This window comes from Empidonax traillii, unplaced genomic scaffold (assembly GCF_003031625.1).
Source record: "Empidonax traillii isolate 1590-97213 ecotype Southwest subspecies unplaced genomic scaffold, ASM303162v1 scaffold65:size4453928, whole genome shotgun sequence".
NCBI lineage: Eukaryota > Metazoa > Chordata > Aves > Passeriformes > Tyrannidae > Empidonax > Empidonax traillii.
In genome coordinates this window covers 4241585-4260608 of record NW_020955258.1, presented here as the reverse complement: position 1 = coordinate 4260608, position 19024 = coordinate 4241585, and the positions used below count along the sequence as shown (strand labels likewise).

General features: G+C 36.1%; 1 protein-coding gene across 1 annotated transcript in view; it reads right to left on the bottom strand.

The window, feature by feature from the left end:
- The window catches only part of CCDC141 (coiled-coil domain containing 141), a 65274-nt gene extending 46877 nt beyond the window's left edge, over positions 1–18397 (bottom strand). Inside the window, exons 1-5 of the mRNA XM_027880263.1 lie at positions 18169–18397; positions 16706–16828; positions 8397–8588; positions 7114–7222; positions 4171–4424 (exon numbers count right to left, since the gene is read on the bottom strand). Of these exons, the coding sequence (XP_027736064.1) occupies positions 4171–4424; positions 7114–7222; positions 8397–8588; positions 16706–16828; positions 18169–18270 (780 nt within the window). The 5' untranslated portion in view covers positions 18271–18397. The remainder of the gene's footprint in view (positions 1–4170; positions 4425–7113; positions 7223–8396; positions 8589–16705; positions 16829–18168) is intronic.
- Between the last annotated feature and the right edge of the window lie 627 nt (positions 18398–19024).

Here is a 19024-nt window from a genome sequence, read left to right as displayed (position 1 = left end):
GCTGCCAGACACCCAGCCAGCTACACTCTCACTTCTCCTCCTTTACAGAACAGAGGGAGAAAATGAGATGGAAAACGAGCATGGAAAATGAGTGAACCAAAGACAGGAAGATCACTCAGCAGTTACCATCATAGGTTAAACAGACTCAATTTGAGGAAAATTAACTTATTGCCAATTAGTGAGAAATAAAGAATAAAACTAAAAGGCCTTCCTTCTACCCAGCCCTATTCTTCCCTCTCAAGTGGCAAGTGGGGATGGGGAATGGGGGCTTATGGCCAGTACAGTACAGGTTCTGCAGGAGCTGCACCTCTCTAGCATGGGCTCTCTATGGCCCCAGTTCCTTCAGGGAATTCCAGCGTGGACTCCTCAAAGACCTGCTGTGGAAATACCTGTTCCAACATGGTACTCCGCAGAGCAGGTGTTTTTCTGCAGCCTGTGGAGGGGTCTCTTCGAAAACTTCCACAGGCTGCAGGGGAATACCTGCTCCACCACCTGGAGCATCTTCTTCCCCTCCCTCTTCACTGACCTAGATGTTCACAGTGTTGTCTTTTGTTCTTTCTGCTCACTCCTCCCGGTATTTGTGCAGTGTTTGACCCTTTCTCAAACACGAGTTAGAGGCGGCACCACCACCTGGGCTGAGGGGCTGGGCCTGCCCTGCGGTGCGGCTGTAGCAGAGCCCTCTGGAAACAGCTGTGTTGGGCACGAGGCAGCCCTGGGCTCCCCTCACAACAGCCGCCTGCCCTGCAAGCCCCCATCCATCCTGCAGCTCCTGCCCTGCAGCCCCCCATCCAGCGTACCCCCATCCTGCAGCTCCTGCCCTGCAGCCCCCCATCCAGCGTACCCCCATCCTGCAGCTCCTGCCCTGCAGCCCCCCATCCAGCGTACCCCCATCCTGCAGCTCCTGCCCTGCAGTCCCCCATCCCACAGCCCCCAGTGCCAGGCCTGGGCACCAGCACAGCACCAGGGTAACCACCAGGATTTTCAGAAGGAGGAGGACTGTTTCTGACACCAATAGGTTGTCCTGGGCTCTGACAAACCTCTCAAACCATCTGACACCAATGCAAGATTATAGAAAGACGGAGAAAACACAGCAGAGATCAAAATTTACAAAGTGGCACATTTTTCTCTCCAAAAATTACTCCCACTAGGAAAAACTTCCTTTTTCCGCTCCCTCTCTTACTGTATTAAAACACACACACAATTACATGCCATAAATTAAATCCAAGCATACCTCAGGTAGTTTGAACATGGGCGGTCTGCACTGTGTATTTTGACACACCTACTCTGAATGGCGGGATCAGTGATTTTCAAATAATCTCCCCAGAGCATTCAAATAAACTGACTTTGTTAAATACCAGACAGGTTTTTTTCATTACATCAAACACTATTTGAACAGCTTATGCCTTAGAATTTACTGTCTTAAATCCCAAATAATATTTATAGCATCAGTATGTTAAGGCATCCTCACAACAACATTGTCTTGATTCATCTTGGGGACATATCAATCTCTTCCTAACAATCCTACCAAAGCCTTTCCCTAATCATTATGCATTTATCTTCAAAATATTACTAGTGAAGAAGCAGCCTTGTCTAATTTCAAAAATAACGAGAGAGGGCAAAAGGTGACCACAGACACATTTATAAAGAAAAATGCAGTACTTCAGTTTAAAGTCTGAGATTTAGTGATTTTCTGTGATCCAAGTACAACCTTATAAAGAACAATAAAATAGCCCTTTATGGCAAAAGAAAAAAGTATCAATATTGCATTGTCCCAGAGTAGCTACTGGTGACTTGTTATATCATATTTGTGAAAGACTACTGGAAGTAAAAGAAGCAAACACCACTACATGTGATGTATACCAGCCAACAAAAGCATATAGTGGAACAGTCCTTGGCAAAAACTCCATATGCTTTTTTTTTGGCCTTCTTTTTCAAGAAAGGAGTTTGTTTACACAAGTTTCCCATATGCAAAAGTTATTTAGAATATAAGGTAATGAGTAGTCATTTTACTTTTGAGTAGTCATTTTACTTTTGAAGGAAAAGTTTGACAATTTGGAAATATTTAAACCGTATAATCCATATAGGTATATCCATACGTTAGCAAGAACATGTATATTCTAAGGAAAGATTATGACTGTCCAATGATGGAGTATGAAAGGATGTCAGAAACTCATTTAGTTTCAAGGTGTGGGGCTTTTTTTACATAGGGTCAAAGTCTGAGTTACACTACTTAATTTTTTTTTAATGTCAGTTAAATTATCTTTAAAGAAAATGAAATCAAAAAGGGAACTGTGACTTATACCACTTACACGGACTTTGCTTCCTGTAAACCTGTCTAGCTAGTAAGTGTGTGTATACTCACCTGTCCCTTGAGTTTTACTCTGCTTGTATCTCTGCCCTTGATATGACCAAGTGTCATCAATAATTTTAATAGTCTCACATATGCACCACTGGATTAAGAAAGATTACTTTCACAAATCTTCTTCCAAAGATAATTAATTATGCACAAAACAGGCCAATCTGCCTTTGATTTTCATTAATGAAATAGATTATCAGAAAACATGATGCTGACACTTCCATAAAGGAAAGTATGTAAAAAATTATATTTTCACATATTGAAAGTTCTGAAAAAGAAACATGTTACATGTTACAATCATGACTATCAGATCATCACATTCCAATTAGAGATCAAAGGGAGATGCTGCATTTTTAGTGTTTCATAACCAGATATAAGGGATCTTTATAGTCGCTTGCTTTTTTGTTTAAAAAAGCAAGCCACAAATTATGCAGCCTTCTGCATTACACAACTGTGCTTAGAAAAACAGAAGTAATACAAAGAGCAAAAATCCACTCTTAAATCTTACACAGAAGAGTTTACCTACAGTACTCTGCTTTCTCTGAACTCCCTGAAGTATCCCCTGAACTCCTATTAATGTCAGTGGGAGTTCAACATGTTGTTGTGGCATATGCAGCACCATTAGATATCAATTCAGTCCATGTACAGAGAATGGAATATAAATTTTCAGATGTGCTGAAACGCTTTGAGAGTTTAATTTCTTTCATCGCTCAGGAATATATGCATGTGTTAGAGGTCAGAGAGAAAAATTTTACTAAAGTCTCTAAAAGCCAATTTTCCAGTGTATATTTACATATGAATATGTTATTTTGTTTGGACATTATTTGTCCATAAATGTGCAGTTCATACATTATACCAGGTTTGACTCTAATGCAGAAACTAAACAAATATATTTTGAGAAGCATGATCTTAAAAACTATGTGAATCTGTTTTTTTCAAAATGCGGAAGATAGCTCATCTTTATTCTTGCTAGACTTTGGCAGTAAAATATGCATAGGTTCCTCCTTCTCAGCATAATTAATATCCAAAGAGGCAGAACAGGACTTTTTTTTCTGTCAAGTTCGTGAAGGTATGTGGTGTTTGTCTCAAGGAAAATGAGAGGAGTCTTACATTGCTGAAGTTTCTCACTTTGGTTGTGTGAAGTACAAAGAGAGAAAACTATCTGATCTGAATGCTAGGAAACAAGGAATGAAAAGGAAAAAGAGCAGTAGGGCTGGAAAGAGTAAAAATTAAATGTACCTAAGCTCTGAGAGGAAGATACAAAAAACAGTTGTATTTGAGAAATTCAGTAAAAGAAGAGACCCAAGCTGGGAGAAAGTAGACAGTGAAATATGCTGCATGTGTGGAAAACTTGCAATCCCTACGTCACCCTAAAGGATTTTGTTTTGACTTTCAAAATAAAATACTTCTCTGCTTTCAGTCAGAACAACTGACTAACTGTGCTATCTTCTCTTTAACTGACCAGTCCAGAAACAGCCTGCAGCAGTTGTAATTGCTGTTGTTAGTTACTGGTGGCCTAGAGGTTTGTTTGTGCTGGGAATTCAATTTGAGGGGAATGTACTTCAGTGTGAAGCACCACATTTGATAACTTAGAGGAGGAATCCACATAACAGAAATACTGAATTAGAAGATGTTAGAGTTATATTAAAACACACTATGAGGAAGCTGTAGTTACAAAGTGAAACATTCAAAAGTTAGGATCTCATCAAATAGAAGTGGCCCAGGGACATTGGCCTAATATTTAAGCTCCTATTCTCTTTGTACTGGGAAACAGTTGTTTGGTGTCTTTTTTTTTTTTCTGTGATTTCCCTTACCTGGTTCTCTTGTTGGTGCCACAAACAAATTTGCAGAACTTGCTCCAGTCCTTGGCGCTGATGTTTAAGAAATTTGTTCAGTTGCCGTCTCCTGTCTTGTAGCATTTCAAGGAGATTGTCAATTTTCAAGCAGCTGCTGTGGGCTCCCTGAATCATCTCCGGATTTGCATTTGGCCCCTCACATTTGAATTCTTCTATGAATTCAGTTAGCTCTTGGCTTTTGTTTAAAAGTGCAAATGACTTCTCCAGAAGTTCTGTAAGAACAGAATTTCATAGGAAAAAAATCCAGTGTGCTTTGTGACTCTAGTGGCATATTTCAAATTAAACTCAAGTATTTTTTCAACTACCTACTTGCATACATGACTGCAACATATTTTCATGCATTACAAGAACATAAATGCTTACAACAAAGATGTATATACACTAAGATATTTCAATTAGGACAGTTCTCATATAAACCTAGAAAGGTATAATGGTATATACATACACATATCTATAATGGTACATATAACATATATACCCACATACAACGGTGTACTGTGTGTCATCAAGACAAAACCCAGAAGTTTGCTTTTTCAAAACTGAGTTCTTTATGATTGTTTCCCAATACTCAGGTAAACTGCAACGGAATTTCCTGCCCTGCTTTTTATGTGGCTAAGTAGCCTCTGTAGTTTTGTACTAGTGATGCAAGCTAAGTTTAGATCTATATGCCTCTCACAACGGTTGAAAGAAAATGTTCTTGTGCCTGAAGGCTGTTATAAATAAGTCAGGAGTATCAGGAACTCTTACTTTCTTTCTATAACCTCTACCTAAACACATTCGGGGTTAAAATTCAGTGGACTAGTACTCTTTAATGACCTACTAATCATGTGTCCTTAAAGTCACATAGTACAAAATCTGAATGGACAATGATCAGTATTCCTAAGACTTTCAAATGAAAAAGAGAAATTGTTATGTATGGAATAAGGAAGAAGGGGAGTCAAGCCAAAATAGATGCTGAGGTAGACATGAAGAAAATTATAAAGAAAGGAATGTTAGCAAGGAGCTGCAAGTAAAGCAACTAGAAGCAATCCCCTGAAACATTCCTCTTCCCACTGAGTGCATGTACTCATAATTAAAGGTAAAACACCCTAAATCTCAACCTTCCATGTAGAACACCCAGGGAAAAAGAAAAGGATGCTCCCACTTCTCCAATCACCAAGGGCTAACAGGAGAGATTAGTTTTCATGAGCTCACTGCAGCAAGCTTGTCCATTTTAGTTCTCGCCTTCCAGAAAGGTGGTATTTATCAGAAATGTTCCACTTCAGTCCATCCAACATTGAATACACATAGAAATGGACAAATCAGGATATTTCATATTTTTCACCTTTTTGAAATGCATTTGTTTCAAAACTTCTTTTTTCTTTTCCCCCACAATGATAAGCATTTGTGATAAACTACTCATCACATTCTGGTTGAGCCAATATTTTGTAAGGGTTGTATTTTCAGCCACCTTACTTTGGAGCAGGTAGATAGTATATTTCTCACAGAAAGCAATACAAACACTGTTTTTTATCAAATAGCTCAATATCAGTTTGCAAAATTTGATGTGATTAAGATAGAATAAGAAGTCAGTCAGCTGCAACCACTTTCCTCCATCTGAGGAAAGGCTTATCACTGTCAAAGCAGTCTTTCTCTGGCAAACCATTTCATCTGATTCTTACAGTTACAGACCCTCTTTCAGCAGTAAATTACTGCCAGATACTTCAGGCTAAAATTGCTATACAGTGAGCACTTTGCTCCCATGAAGATCAAATTGTAAGACCCAAACCCCATATGAGAGTTATCTGAGTTCAATTCTGTATTCAGTGTCCTGAGAAGAATACCTGGTGTTCAAGGTAGCTAAAAATATTTAAGTTAGTGTTCCACTAGTGGATAATAAAGTATAATTGATATTATTCTGCCAATTGTTACTAATGATACAGCAAAGTGGGAATTAAAATTTCAAAGATGGAGTCTTAAGACTTATAAAAAATGCAGAACAATATGGAATTGCAAAAGTGTGTGAAGTAGCCACACAACGAGATTGGTTCTAAAAACTCCCCCCCCCTTTTTTGAATTCAGAGTACCACAAAATGATAGAAGGTGCTTCACATGAAAGCTTGAATAAAAAAAGGAATTTGCATGGAAGAATTTTTATGGGCAACCATATGTGCAAAAAAATTGTGGAAGGGGAGAAAGCACCTTTTCGTCCAAGGGCATTACAGCTGTAGCTGCAACACCTCTTGGAACAGATCAGGCAATTCAATGGAGAATGAAACAACCCCACTCTTCAAAGGCAGAAGCAAAATTGTAGGCAAAAAGATTCTTAAACTGACTAATTGCCACCTCTGTCTCATAGTTCCCATCCTCACTTCTTAACTCTTCTGCATCAACCCCTCTCCTTGGGCACAGAAAAGCAGTGGGCAAATTATTCCCCTGGCCAGTCCAAGAAACTGTAGGACTTTGCAGGGGCTTTTTACTAGAACTGATTGGAAATTTTCCAGTGGAAATTTTTCCATTGAAAAATGCTAATTCATTGATAACTATGATGCCTTCAAACTTTCTTATGGAATAGCAGGATGGTTTTAGAACCTGTTGCAAACCAGCACTATAAAAAAGTTGGGTTTCTTAGCAGCTCACTTGATCTGGACTGCCTTGAAATTAGAATATAAGCTTACCACTGGCTACTCTGCAGCAACAAAGATGAAACCATGAGAGATCTAGCTGAAAACAAGACTTTGATATCTTTCAGGAAGGCTGCTAAAGAGCTATTTCATCATTATGTTTTTCCAACTAGAAATTTTCATATTTGTTCTAAGATTAATTTATGGGGGTTTTTAAATATGCACAGAAACAGTAAAATCACCCTTAAAGGAGTCAGGGCACAATCACATGCTATCAGAAGTGGAATACGGTTTGTACCTTTTGTATGATGCTCTTGTTGCAGAAGAAGTTCTCTCAAAGAGTCAATATTGTCAAACTCTTGAGCATTTTTCAAGAAATCCTCAACTTGGTCAATCTTAACAGCAAACTGCATTAAGAAAACAAAGGTTAGGAAGAAGCACAATATAGTTTTCTTTTGCATAATTCCATCATAAATCTCTGTATTACTAGGAAAGTTCATGAGAATTTTTAAATTCTTGGAAAACAGCATTTTTAGTGACCTCTAGATACAGATGCTTTGTGGTCTCTATGCACCTTCTGGTTTGGCTTTTTTTGAGGTAGTGATTGATAAAAGGAACCCAAATTTTAGTTGACATAATCTGTAATTACACTTTGTCACTTTGAGAATCATCTTTCCTACAAAGACTTCTGCCAACTCTGTACTAATTTCTTTGTATAATACACATTACCAGGACACAAAAGAATTACAGAATGGCTTGGGTTGGACAGGGCCTTAAAGATCATCTTGGAGTTCTTAGGACAATTATTAGTACCAAAGTTCTGTCTGTAATTTAGAGATGGCACTAGGTTAATGTAGAAAAAAATTATCTGGGAGATTATTAACTATCAGAGAGAATTATTAATTCTCTTCAAAGCTACAGGATGTGAGGACAATTCAATCTGAGGCTACACAGAGTAAGCACACACCTGCATGGCATGGAATCCCTCCCTGCTTTCGCTACCTGTGTATATCAGTGAATCAGGATAAGAGATACTGAGAAATGGGTAAACAGGGGTCACACAGTTTTTCTTTTGTGCCCACCTGTACATTAAAGTCTCAGGTAAAGGACTGGCAAGTTAGACTAATGTTTACTTTACATAATTACAGTAAGTGTAGAGAAATCTTGGTGTAAAACCTTCAGTGGCCAATCTTCAGTGAGCATTAGTGAAGGCACAGGAGAACTTAGTTCTTTCAACACCAAACAACTTTAATCATAAGGAATGAAAGATATTCTGTAGAATGCCTATAGCCACTGAATTACATATTTTTTTGGTTTGATCCAGTTTTACTTTTCACTGGCATTTTTTTTAAAGTATATATTTTGGAGAGATCATGACTAAGATATTTCTTAAACTCTACATGTTTTTTTTGTTCAACTTCATCTTCTACTATCTGGAAGGTGGAAAAACAAGAATGTATCTGGAAATTTTTATTTTCTTAATTGCTTCAACCTTTAGGAATACAATGAACAACACATAACAGAGTAAAATTACAGAGGGCAGAGGCTTCAAATAAAAAGTCATTTGATTTAAATACAAACCTCTAGAGCATTTTCAAAGAACACTGTAGTAAGTTCCAGAAGTGCCTGTCTCTTCTCTAACATAATGATGAGGGCATCCCATGCATCCCCAAGAGTCTCTGCCATAGCATCATAAACCTGACTCTTTTCTTCGCTCTCTTCTGCAACCTTGTCTGCTTCATGCAGCAGGTCCCATACCTGGTCTTCCAAAGCCTGAGAAGAAAAAAACAAACAAAAAAGCAAAACATAAGAAATCTGTAAACAAAATCAAAAGCACTGTGCTGATACTGGTGTCAGGATATTTTTCCTAGTGGTAGGAGTGTCAATTATTCCTGCATTTTTCACAGCAAGCTTCTGAATTTCATCAGCGATTAAGAGCCAGTATTTTTATAAAATTCACTTAAAAACAAGAGTTAAGAGAATTTAGGATTTTATTCTAATATTTAGATTCAAAGGAGTTTACATCTGTGTAAAAACAGATCTATCTTCCTGGAAGTGGTAGCAATGCAGATATTGTGAATCTTCTTTCATATGGCATTTCCATATTACATTACTGGACACTGCAAGCTTTAGAAGCTTGAAAGGTAATTTACTCAGAAATCTCTGATGAGTACAATGCAGTCCAGTCAAGAGTGGCTTGAACATATGCACGTTCTCCAAAAAAGCCACCTAACGTGCAGTGTTTTGATTTCAGCTTGCTGCATTGCTCAAGCTGGCAACCAAATAATAATGCCCTATTGTCAAGAAAACAATTCTTCTGTTTCATCCCCTTTACTAATCCCACCATGAGAAAGATAATTGATTTCCAGGTTATGTCAAAAATCTTTAGTGTGTCAGAAAAATTGATTAGCATTTCTTCTGTATTCTTACCCACCCTCATGAAAACCCTTACTAGTTTTCTCCAAGAGCAGTACTATGAGAACTCTATCAGGAAGCTGTGGAAATTTTATTCTTTTTTTTGAAAAAAATAGAATTAAATAATTTTAACTGTAATTTATAGACAGCTATGAAAACAAACAGTGGTAAAACTAAATAGGCATGAGAGCAGCTCAAACAAACCCATCTTTTTCTACAAAATATAGAAAAGTCACTATTAGCAACATAAATGCATGCTTATTGTTTGGTGACAAACTAATCAAAAAGTATCCGATCAAAAGCCAGTGTTCCAGAGGAACAGACACTCCATTTTATTTTCTGAATACCAGGAATTGGAACTGCTATTTCCTAAATCTTCTTTAAAACCTGTTCTTTTTATTCTGTTGAACTCCCACCCTGATTGCCTCATAAGAAGAAAAGCTCAAATCCCTAAAATGCTACCGGTTCTGTATTTAAATAGAAATCTAATTAATATCTACTTAAAACAGTGCTTTGACTTGAAATGAAGTCATTTGCATAGAGTAGATACTGCCACTCTGATGTAACTATTGACAGCAAGTTTTACATCTTCATTATACCACACTGAGACAAGAATCAGGTCAGGAAAAACAATTATCCTTGGTAATCTAACCCAAAGTATTCCAGAAAACTTTTATTCAAGAACACTTTTCTAGCTGACAAGGCAACTAAATCTTGCTGCAGATGTTTTTCTAGTCTTACATCTAGCAGTCAGAATCATTGTTATCAGAAATAAAAAAGGACCAGCATTGCCTTATGATAATTTTTAAACCACAGAGATTATATGGCTGTACAACCAGCAAAATTTAAAACCCAGCTTCATGAAACAATGATAATGGTAAGTAAATGAGCCAAGCTCTTGAAAATTCTAAATGAAAATGCTATCTTCGACACAGTTCTTTCAACTCCTTCTTAGTATTTACTGAATTGGTTTACATCATCATCTCTCAATAGTATTTATATCCACAAAGCTAAAAAAAAATTACAAGAAACTACTTCTTTGAGAAACAGTTCTAATATTTGATGGTCTTCAGAGTGACATTAAGGTTTTATTGCCATTGAGTTTAAAACTATGCTTCCACAACTGTCAAAGTCACTAGTTACTGTGAACTTTTCAAATAATTATCCTCAACTATTTCAGTTTCTATATAATACATATGGGAATAGTTTACTTTTAGAAGAAGTAGACTGATATTACTGGTTTTCTACTTTTCATCTTTGAAATATAAACATTCTATCAACACAGAATCATGGAACAATTTATCTTGGATGGGACTCTGCAGGTCATCTGTCTAACCCCTTGGTCAAGTAACTCAAGGACTTATCCCAGGAAGTCTTGCCTAACAATGGAAATTCTGGAACTTTACTGTACAACCTGTTCCAGAATGTAACCATCTTCATGGTCAAATTTTTTTCCTTATATTTAATTGGAATTTCCTTTTCTCCTACTTATGTCTCTTGTCCTAGAAGCAAACAAAAAACAGTAAGAGGAAAAAAGTGTATTTCCATCAAAAAAATTACTTAGGGAAAGCAAAATATTTCACAGAAGCCTGAATTTTGATGAGGCTTTTTTATTAATTGAATTAACTTACTAGAGCTCTCCAGCAAAGCCTTATCTTTATTTCAAATATTTTTGGAATCTAATGTTCCAGTTTTCTCAAATAATACATTTGAAAACATGTTTATTGTTTCAATGGATAGAAACAAATTTGGAAGGATATTCTTTCTTGGAAAAGTCTGGGTTTGTGTTTGTTTTATTATTTTCAGTTTGCATAGGGGAAAGAAAAGAAATACATCCAGCTCATCTAACTCCGAGTATGTGGTGCTGTTATTTCTCAAATTAACAACTGTGATATGAATATGTCCAGAGTACTTTTCACTTCATATGCTGTTCGTTTCTTTTTATGAACTTCCATTCCCAGTGAACACAAAAAATAGAAGGGTATAGTTCTCTCTGGACTCTGAGGAGCCGACAGAAAGCTTGACAATATAAGGAATGCCTAACAGGTAGCCAAAAAGGAGTTTGCACAAACATCCAATCTCTGTTGGTCTCAGTAAAAACAGGTCAGGAGAACATTGTTTTAAAAAACTACAGGCCAACTTCAATTTCTATGAAATATATATGATACACATAATTCAAAAAAAAAAAAAAAAAAAAGCATGTTCTGGTTAGGATTTACTGAGAGGACACTCCCAGGGATATACCCGCAGGCCTGTGGCAGCCACACAGCTCTCCTACCACTCATTTTCAGGGTACATTTGGGTCTGATATTGTAGCAAAGACAGAGTGCAAATAACTGGAAGTCTAAAAGAATATTTTCATGTAAGCAGGGGTACAATAATTTTAATTAATATTATAATTAGTATTAATAAAAAATTGGTATTAATTTGTTCACAGTCCACTCTTTGGATACTTTACCTTCCATTACAAGGGCCAAGGAATGACAGGGGGAAAATATCTTTTGCTTTTCCTGATTGTTGTACATTGGATCCATAACTCGGAATTTTCAAGGTGTAAACTACCCACCTCACTGAGATGTTGCTAATCTTTGTTTATAGAAATTATACAATACAGTTATTAACTTGAGACTCAGAAAATAGTCATAAAGCTACTCTGAGACAAATACTATTTTGGTAGGAATTTTGTTTATGCAAATACTGAAACTGATGACTGAGCTGAACTAACATTGAAAGAAATATTTATTCAAGTTTACCTACTCCTTCCTTTTTTGTTCAAATCTCTGAGAAAACTCAGCTCTGCTTTGTGATACAAATGCAGCTGAACATTGCTGCTAATTGTACCTTTGGGCAGCTCAACAATTAATTGTCAATAATTCAGAAGATATTAACAAATAATTTCTTCCATAACAAATTTACTGAAAAATAAGCATTATGAAAGTATTCTTACTTGAAATAATTGAAAAGCTTATTTAAAAGATATCAGTGCAAAAAATGAGCATATTATATTAATGCTTTTTGAAGAATGCAATTTTCTAGTTTGTTTTTCTTCACTATTAGCATATAAATTATTATTTTGCAATTTATACTCTGTGAATTGAAGTAAATAAAGCAATTAGAGCAATCTTTGGGTTCATGAGCCAAATTAATAACATTGATGGTTTTAAACTTGTTTATGGGCTAGATTTACTTCCATTTTGTAGTGGTTCTGCCACAGCCTCTTTTATGATAAAAACCAGAACTTTGGAAGCAAACCAAGAATGCCTTAGTGGGGATTTTGACACTGTCACGGCCATGCACACACACCCCCAGTCTGGTTTTTTCCTTCAGATGACCCAGTGAGTGTCAGTATCGGGAAATTCAAACACTAAGACATCATCTCCAGGTAGGGCTTCTCTTGGAAACAACTGAATTATGGAGAACAGAAGAAAGGCAGAGAAATGTATATGCACAATGCAGTCTACACTGTTTTACCTCCTGGGAGTTTTGTCTCAAGTTTTCTGGTCTTGGTTGTTCTTGCCTTTTTTTTTTTTTTTCTTTTAAATTGTGAAAAATGAGACATCAAAATGTACATACACATACATTTACATTTCCAGAACATATAGACCTGCTGAAAGTCATCTACAGAAAGATAAGGCAGATGTTGGGAAAGAGACTTGCATGAAATCACAGAATTTCATGTTTTCAACAAAATTGTTACTGCTGATATGGTCTAATTTAGCAAAACAGAAACAGAATATATTAGTTTAGAATCACAACACATTAGCTGAGATTACTGGGGGGAATTTTAACTAGATGTTGTAAACACTGTGTACATGTTCTCTGTTTAGTCTCAGTTTTACTCTTTCCTGTTCAATATTTATTCTTTCAACTCTATTAACAATAACACATCTGTTTCCTAATCCATAAACATTTGACATGGGCCCCTTTTCTGAAGTTGCATTTTACTTCTTATTAAAGTAGTAGGGTGTCCCTAATTTCCAAATTTAATGGAACGATTGTAAATCAGTAACAAACGTGATAGAATACATTCTATCAAAGGACACTATTTTGAATATTTTGAATGTTTTTCTGTAATGCCCTGAAGTACTCACACTTTTTTTATTGCAATAATTCTAGCCATTAAAAGCAGTGTAAAAATTGTCTAGAAATTACTGTTTTCTTTTTCAACACGTCTATTCCAATTACCCTTTAAAGCACCATCTGCCTTTCTCAGTGTCAAACTGGTAGTTTAGGCTTTTTTAAGGCCTATTAACATTGCTTAGTCAAAGACTATTCCCTGAAATACTGAGCTAGATTACATTCCTTTTCCTCTACCATTAGAAGTACTCTAAACTGATCACTGGTCACTGTGCCAAATTCTGTCCTTACTTACACCTGGGAGTCTTCAACATGTTAAGTTGACGAAAGAATTTGGCCTGAATATTTTGATTATAACTTACAATACATATAGTGGGACGAGAATAATGAAACTGAAAAGCAAAAGGGTGATCCAAACCTAGAATGAGTTTACAGAATAACATGGGATAGTGCCGGAAGGGTCAACTATTCCATAAATTATCTTCTAAAAGTTGCTAAGTTCATCACTACTGATTCCAAAGATTATTTAGTATTAATCCTCTAACTCTTCCCTTAAGCAGGACTAGTTTCAAAATCAAATCACTACTCATTCAAGAATTTTTGCCTGTCCTGCACAAAAGTTTAATATTAAATTGCATTAGATTAATCAATGAAATTAAGTATATGCATATCAAGTATAGCTATCTGCCAGGATTTCCTTTGTTTTTTTATTTATTACAATAATAAAAGAGAAATAGAAAAACAATTCAAAGCTGCCTCGCTGCTGTATTTCAAATTCAAGTGACTGAAAAATTCTGCAATATAAAAAATGCTATCCATTTTCTTGGACCCAAGTGGAAAAATTCTTCATTATACTTTTTTCTACTAGTAAAAATTTCTAGCTCTAAAACTAAAAAATATAAGGATTCTATCCTCTCTTCTTTTTAAGGAAGCACAGTAGGAAAAAAAAAAAACACCACAGCATACAAGCAAAACCAACTTTTTTTCCTCTCACTATTATGTAACTTACTAATCTTCTCCCTTTGAAAAGTTACAGACTGACATAAAGCAAATGAAGTTAATATGTCAATTAGCATTATTCAGAACCAAAATTTTTTATGGATTCGTAAGCATTTTATGGAAGTTTTCATTTTTATTAACTAGCTGTTCTAACGAGACATTTGTGATTTGCCATATGGTGTTTTAGTATTACCACTATTGCATGTAAGTGTTTTAAGAAGTTATGTAAATCAATAGTAGAGTATCACAATGTTGGCACATAACTGGAACAAGTTTTACTCGAGCATAAGGCCAGAGCTTCATTTCTGCCTTTTTTTTTTTTTTAACTATTTATAATGCATTCCGAATACCAAGATCTAATCAAGAGCAAAAATAAATGTTATAAGATGCAACAGACTATCAGGGTCGGTTGGACCAAGATTGTCAATGAAAACAGTAACTTGTAGCCAATATGGAAGAACTACAAACTGAATGGGGTAAGACTGCAGCTGGGTGAATGTTCATGTATTTGCATAATTAATTATTGTTGGTCACTAAGGGTGAAAGATCAAGTGGAATTGCATATACTGGACACCACCAAAACAAAGATCAACTAACAACTGTAATTTTGTCTGATCTTTTCAACCCCTCTCCTGCCCACATTTTTAAATTCATTTTTATCCTCTCATAAGTAACTAAATCTTTATGGCCATAGATGTTGAAGTCTGAAACACTACTCCCTCTTTATCCATCTTCACACAGCTAATGCTTAATTCATTATCAAATGTTAGGTGGAAAAAATTGCTCTAAACAATACTTCAAAGGCTGAGAATCAGTCTTGGAAAAACTTTTGATGAGTGGATTTAGTGACTTAAGACTACATAATTACTGACAAATGTTAACAGCTTACTATAAAGCACAAAGGGTCATGGTTGAAAAATGCACAGTCAGGAAGTATTATAGTGACACTGCAGTCCTGTATTATCACAGCTCTTGTAATATAGAGGAAGAAACAGTAATTTTGAACTTAGTACTTTTATAGAACATTCATTAATTGCTGATGGATTTTGCAAGGACTGAAGGTATAAAACATGAAATAATGAGTATTTGTTCCCAACATATTGGATGAAAAGTATTCTTTAATAATAGATTTTCTGACCTGATTTGACTAGACGGTAAATGGTTTAAAATTTATTTTTGAGCATTAGGAGAAAAAAAAAATCAGCTTCTTCCTGTCATCAGTGTGCAAGAACTCAGCTAATTCTGAATTGTTCAAACAGGTACGGCAACACGTTCCAAGAATGCGCAAATGTAGCACTAAAGGTGAGGCACTTGCATAAACAAAGAGAGCAGAACCACCTCTTAGGATGTTGGTGGGGGTTTTGTTGTTTGGGGGTATTTGGTGGGGGGTTTTTTTTGGTAATTCTATTCTTCATGCTATTCAAAATTCACACCATGCACCATTATTAGCTACATTCTCTATGTACTGTATTAAATTACCTTACACGCATTGGAGATTTTTAATGACTGGGGAAGGACATAGTCAGTGGTATTAAGTTAAATACTTGATCCTATTCAAAATCAGGTTTCCTCTTTCAGATCTAAAGTTTATATTATCTCAAAAAAAAAAAAATAAAAAAAGGATAAGATGCTGTGCAGAGCTTCAAAGATTTTAGAGGAATTTGTTTGTCTACAGACATAAAGTGAATCTGCCCTATCAAAACATGAAAACAAAATCTCTTTTTAGGTGCCTTCAGACTCTTCTCAGTATCAAATACACACATTTAAAATAATTCAGCTTTTTCATGCAAGTATGTAACTCAGTGTCCAAATGCCACTGTTCTTATAATCTGCTCTCAAGAATGCCAATATCTGATTTTAGGACAGTTACTTACCTGAAATCTTCCTAGCTCAAGACAAGCTATTTTAATGTTACAGTATCATTTCTACTGCAACTTATATCAATCAACATTTAATAAAAATGTTCCTCGAATATCTACTTCAGAGTTACAAGGAACTTGAGTTGTTATAAGTAATCAAACTTTTCACAACACTGGTTAATTAAAAAAAATAAGTTTATATTCCATTATATTTAGCAGTTACTGAGGGTTATAGGATTTTTTTCACTTAACACCAATATATAAAGCAGAAAAAACCCTGTGTCTTTACTGCTGCTGTCAGAAGCATATTTTTCCACTGCAGAGACCTAACTTCCAAAGAATCACAGAAGACCCTGAATTGGAGGGTATCCAGCAGGATCACTGAAGGTCTGCTACACTGACAAAGGCTGAACATACCTTTTTCTGTGAGGAATTTAACCTAAACACAACATTGCAACAGGAGGCACAGGCACTTACATCACCTGTTGTACCTGAACTATAATGACTAGACAATTTTTTTGTGGTCTCATCACATCTTACCTTCAGCTTAGATAGGAGGAATTCATGATCTTGAAGTAGTTTTTTAGTCTCATCCTGATTGCTGCCAATTTCTAATATATTTGGTGTTGATTCAGCCAGCTGAAGCTTCACCCATTTTCCACACTGTAATAAGTAAAAAAATACGGCCTTCAGAAAACAAGCTCTCAGGGACCATACACATGACAAAGACACAAAGAACACACTATAAACTTTACTTCATTTAAAATAGGTAACGAAATTCCACACCCGATCAGTGCTATAATTTTAGTTTTGCCCATGTAGAGTAAAATTATCACAATGATCCAAAAACATTTCTCCAACTCATCTCCCCTTTCAGCTGAAGATGACACAGATAGTTAAGGAAACTTGGTGGGTGGGTGGAGTGGGTGAAAGATACAAATATATCACAGCAGATGCAAAAACCATAACCCCAAATCTTATTTCTACCACCACAGGTCTAAAGCACCTCTATACAGAATATATATATCTCAAGAGATTGCAGAAGTAAAAGCAGGGACACTTTAGAAAAGGAACAAAAGGATGGTGATAAGGACCAAACCAGTAATGTCACTGGAAGCTAACACGGTTCTACAGCACAGAGGGGGGAAATAAATTACTCCACCTAAACTTGAGTCTCCTTGCAATGAAATTACTCCCCTGCAGCAGCAAACCACCTCACAGAACGGGTGAAAACTGATAGAAAAAAGCATTTCCACAACTGAGGTAGCCCCATCCCGAATAATCACCTACAGCCCAACTTATTATCACCTTACTCCGCATTACAGACAAACTGTAGTTGCTGAGGCTAGCGTGTTTTCCAGGTTGCCTGGATAATGAAAAATCAAACTGCCAATAAATTCCAGCTGGGACTCATTACCAGCATCCATCTTTACTCCCATGCCAAATTTTGTGCAAGCTGTAGCCTCACAAACAGGCCTTTAGGTGCTTATAAGCATAACTACATGTACATAAGGGTTTCTACTGAAACACACAGGAATATGAATTCACAGCTTTCAAAAATAACTACTTATTATCAGGTTTGGACTTTTTTTTCCCCAGCAAATATTTCATTTGTGGAGTTTGTAGACCATTTATGCAAAATTATTGCTGAGTACAGTTTAAAACAAGGAGTCTCAACTGCAATCATCATGCTTATTAACACAAAATGGCACTCTTCATTTATCTCTTACCTTTTAAACAGAGTAGGAGGAACTCCTTGCCTTTAAGAGCCTAAATATTTTGGCCAAATTGTTTATTCTATTTGAAAAAAAATCAAAAGCCACAAAGAGTAACTGTGAACAGAAACAAGTGTTAACTTCCAAGAAAGTAGCTATTAGACTGATAAGGTGGCCTTGCCTTATCATTTTATGCTAACTATTCATTTTCACAGAACATTTAAAAGAAGCAGTAATCAACAAGTAGCAGAAAGACAAGAACAGACATACCAGCAGTTGCTGCCTTACCTTAAGTACAGCTATGACAATACTGGCATCCCCAGCCTGAACAGCAACTGAGCTGACCGTTGTTGTAGAAGGTTTCTGCTCCGAATTGGTTTCATCTGACATTGTGTATCACAATGGGACTTCATACATTAAAGCAGACTTGAAATGCTCTTGCAAGGTCCACTGTTCGTTTCAGAAAGCCCCAGAGTCACTTGGATTCATTCAGTGAAACAGCTCAGCTAACACTGATTAGTCTGCCAAAAGGAAAGAACGGGAGGTTAAAAATAGACAACTCCATTGAGTTTATCATTCCTGAGAGAGATTTGACACACCCCTAGTTTGGTAGCATTAAGCTGTCTGTTCTTTTTTGTCACCCTCTGAAGTGCAAAGGGCTTCTTCCTTGGACACCACCTGACACCGGCTAAACAAAGGAAAAAATGTTCTCAAATTAAAACAGCTAGAAAAAAAATCACTATTGATTCTATACAGACAAACGCAAAGTTACGAGGTTTCAAAACATAAAATTATACAATCTACATTTTTATATTCTAAATGTAACATTATCTTGCTTGCTAGTTACTGAAATATATGCTCAATATAATTCTTCTGCCAAATCAAAATATTTAAACAGGATGAGCATGAGTATATAAATCAAATGCTAAATCAAATCAGGGGATTTTTAATCCAAAAGTATTTAAATTTTGAGAGCGGCGGTAAAGTTGCAAAAGGGGGACAGCCCCAAGATTAGACGCCTGGTTTAAGGTGCAAGCCACCTAGAGGGTTCCACATTATATTCTTTGGAGGCAGAAAAGGCATCCTTCCTAAAGATTTGGGAGTCTGAGAAAGAATAATTTTTTTTTCCCATAACTCCTTACAG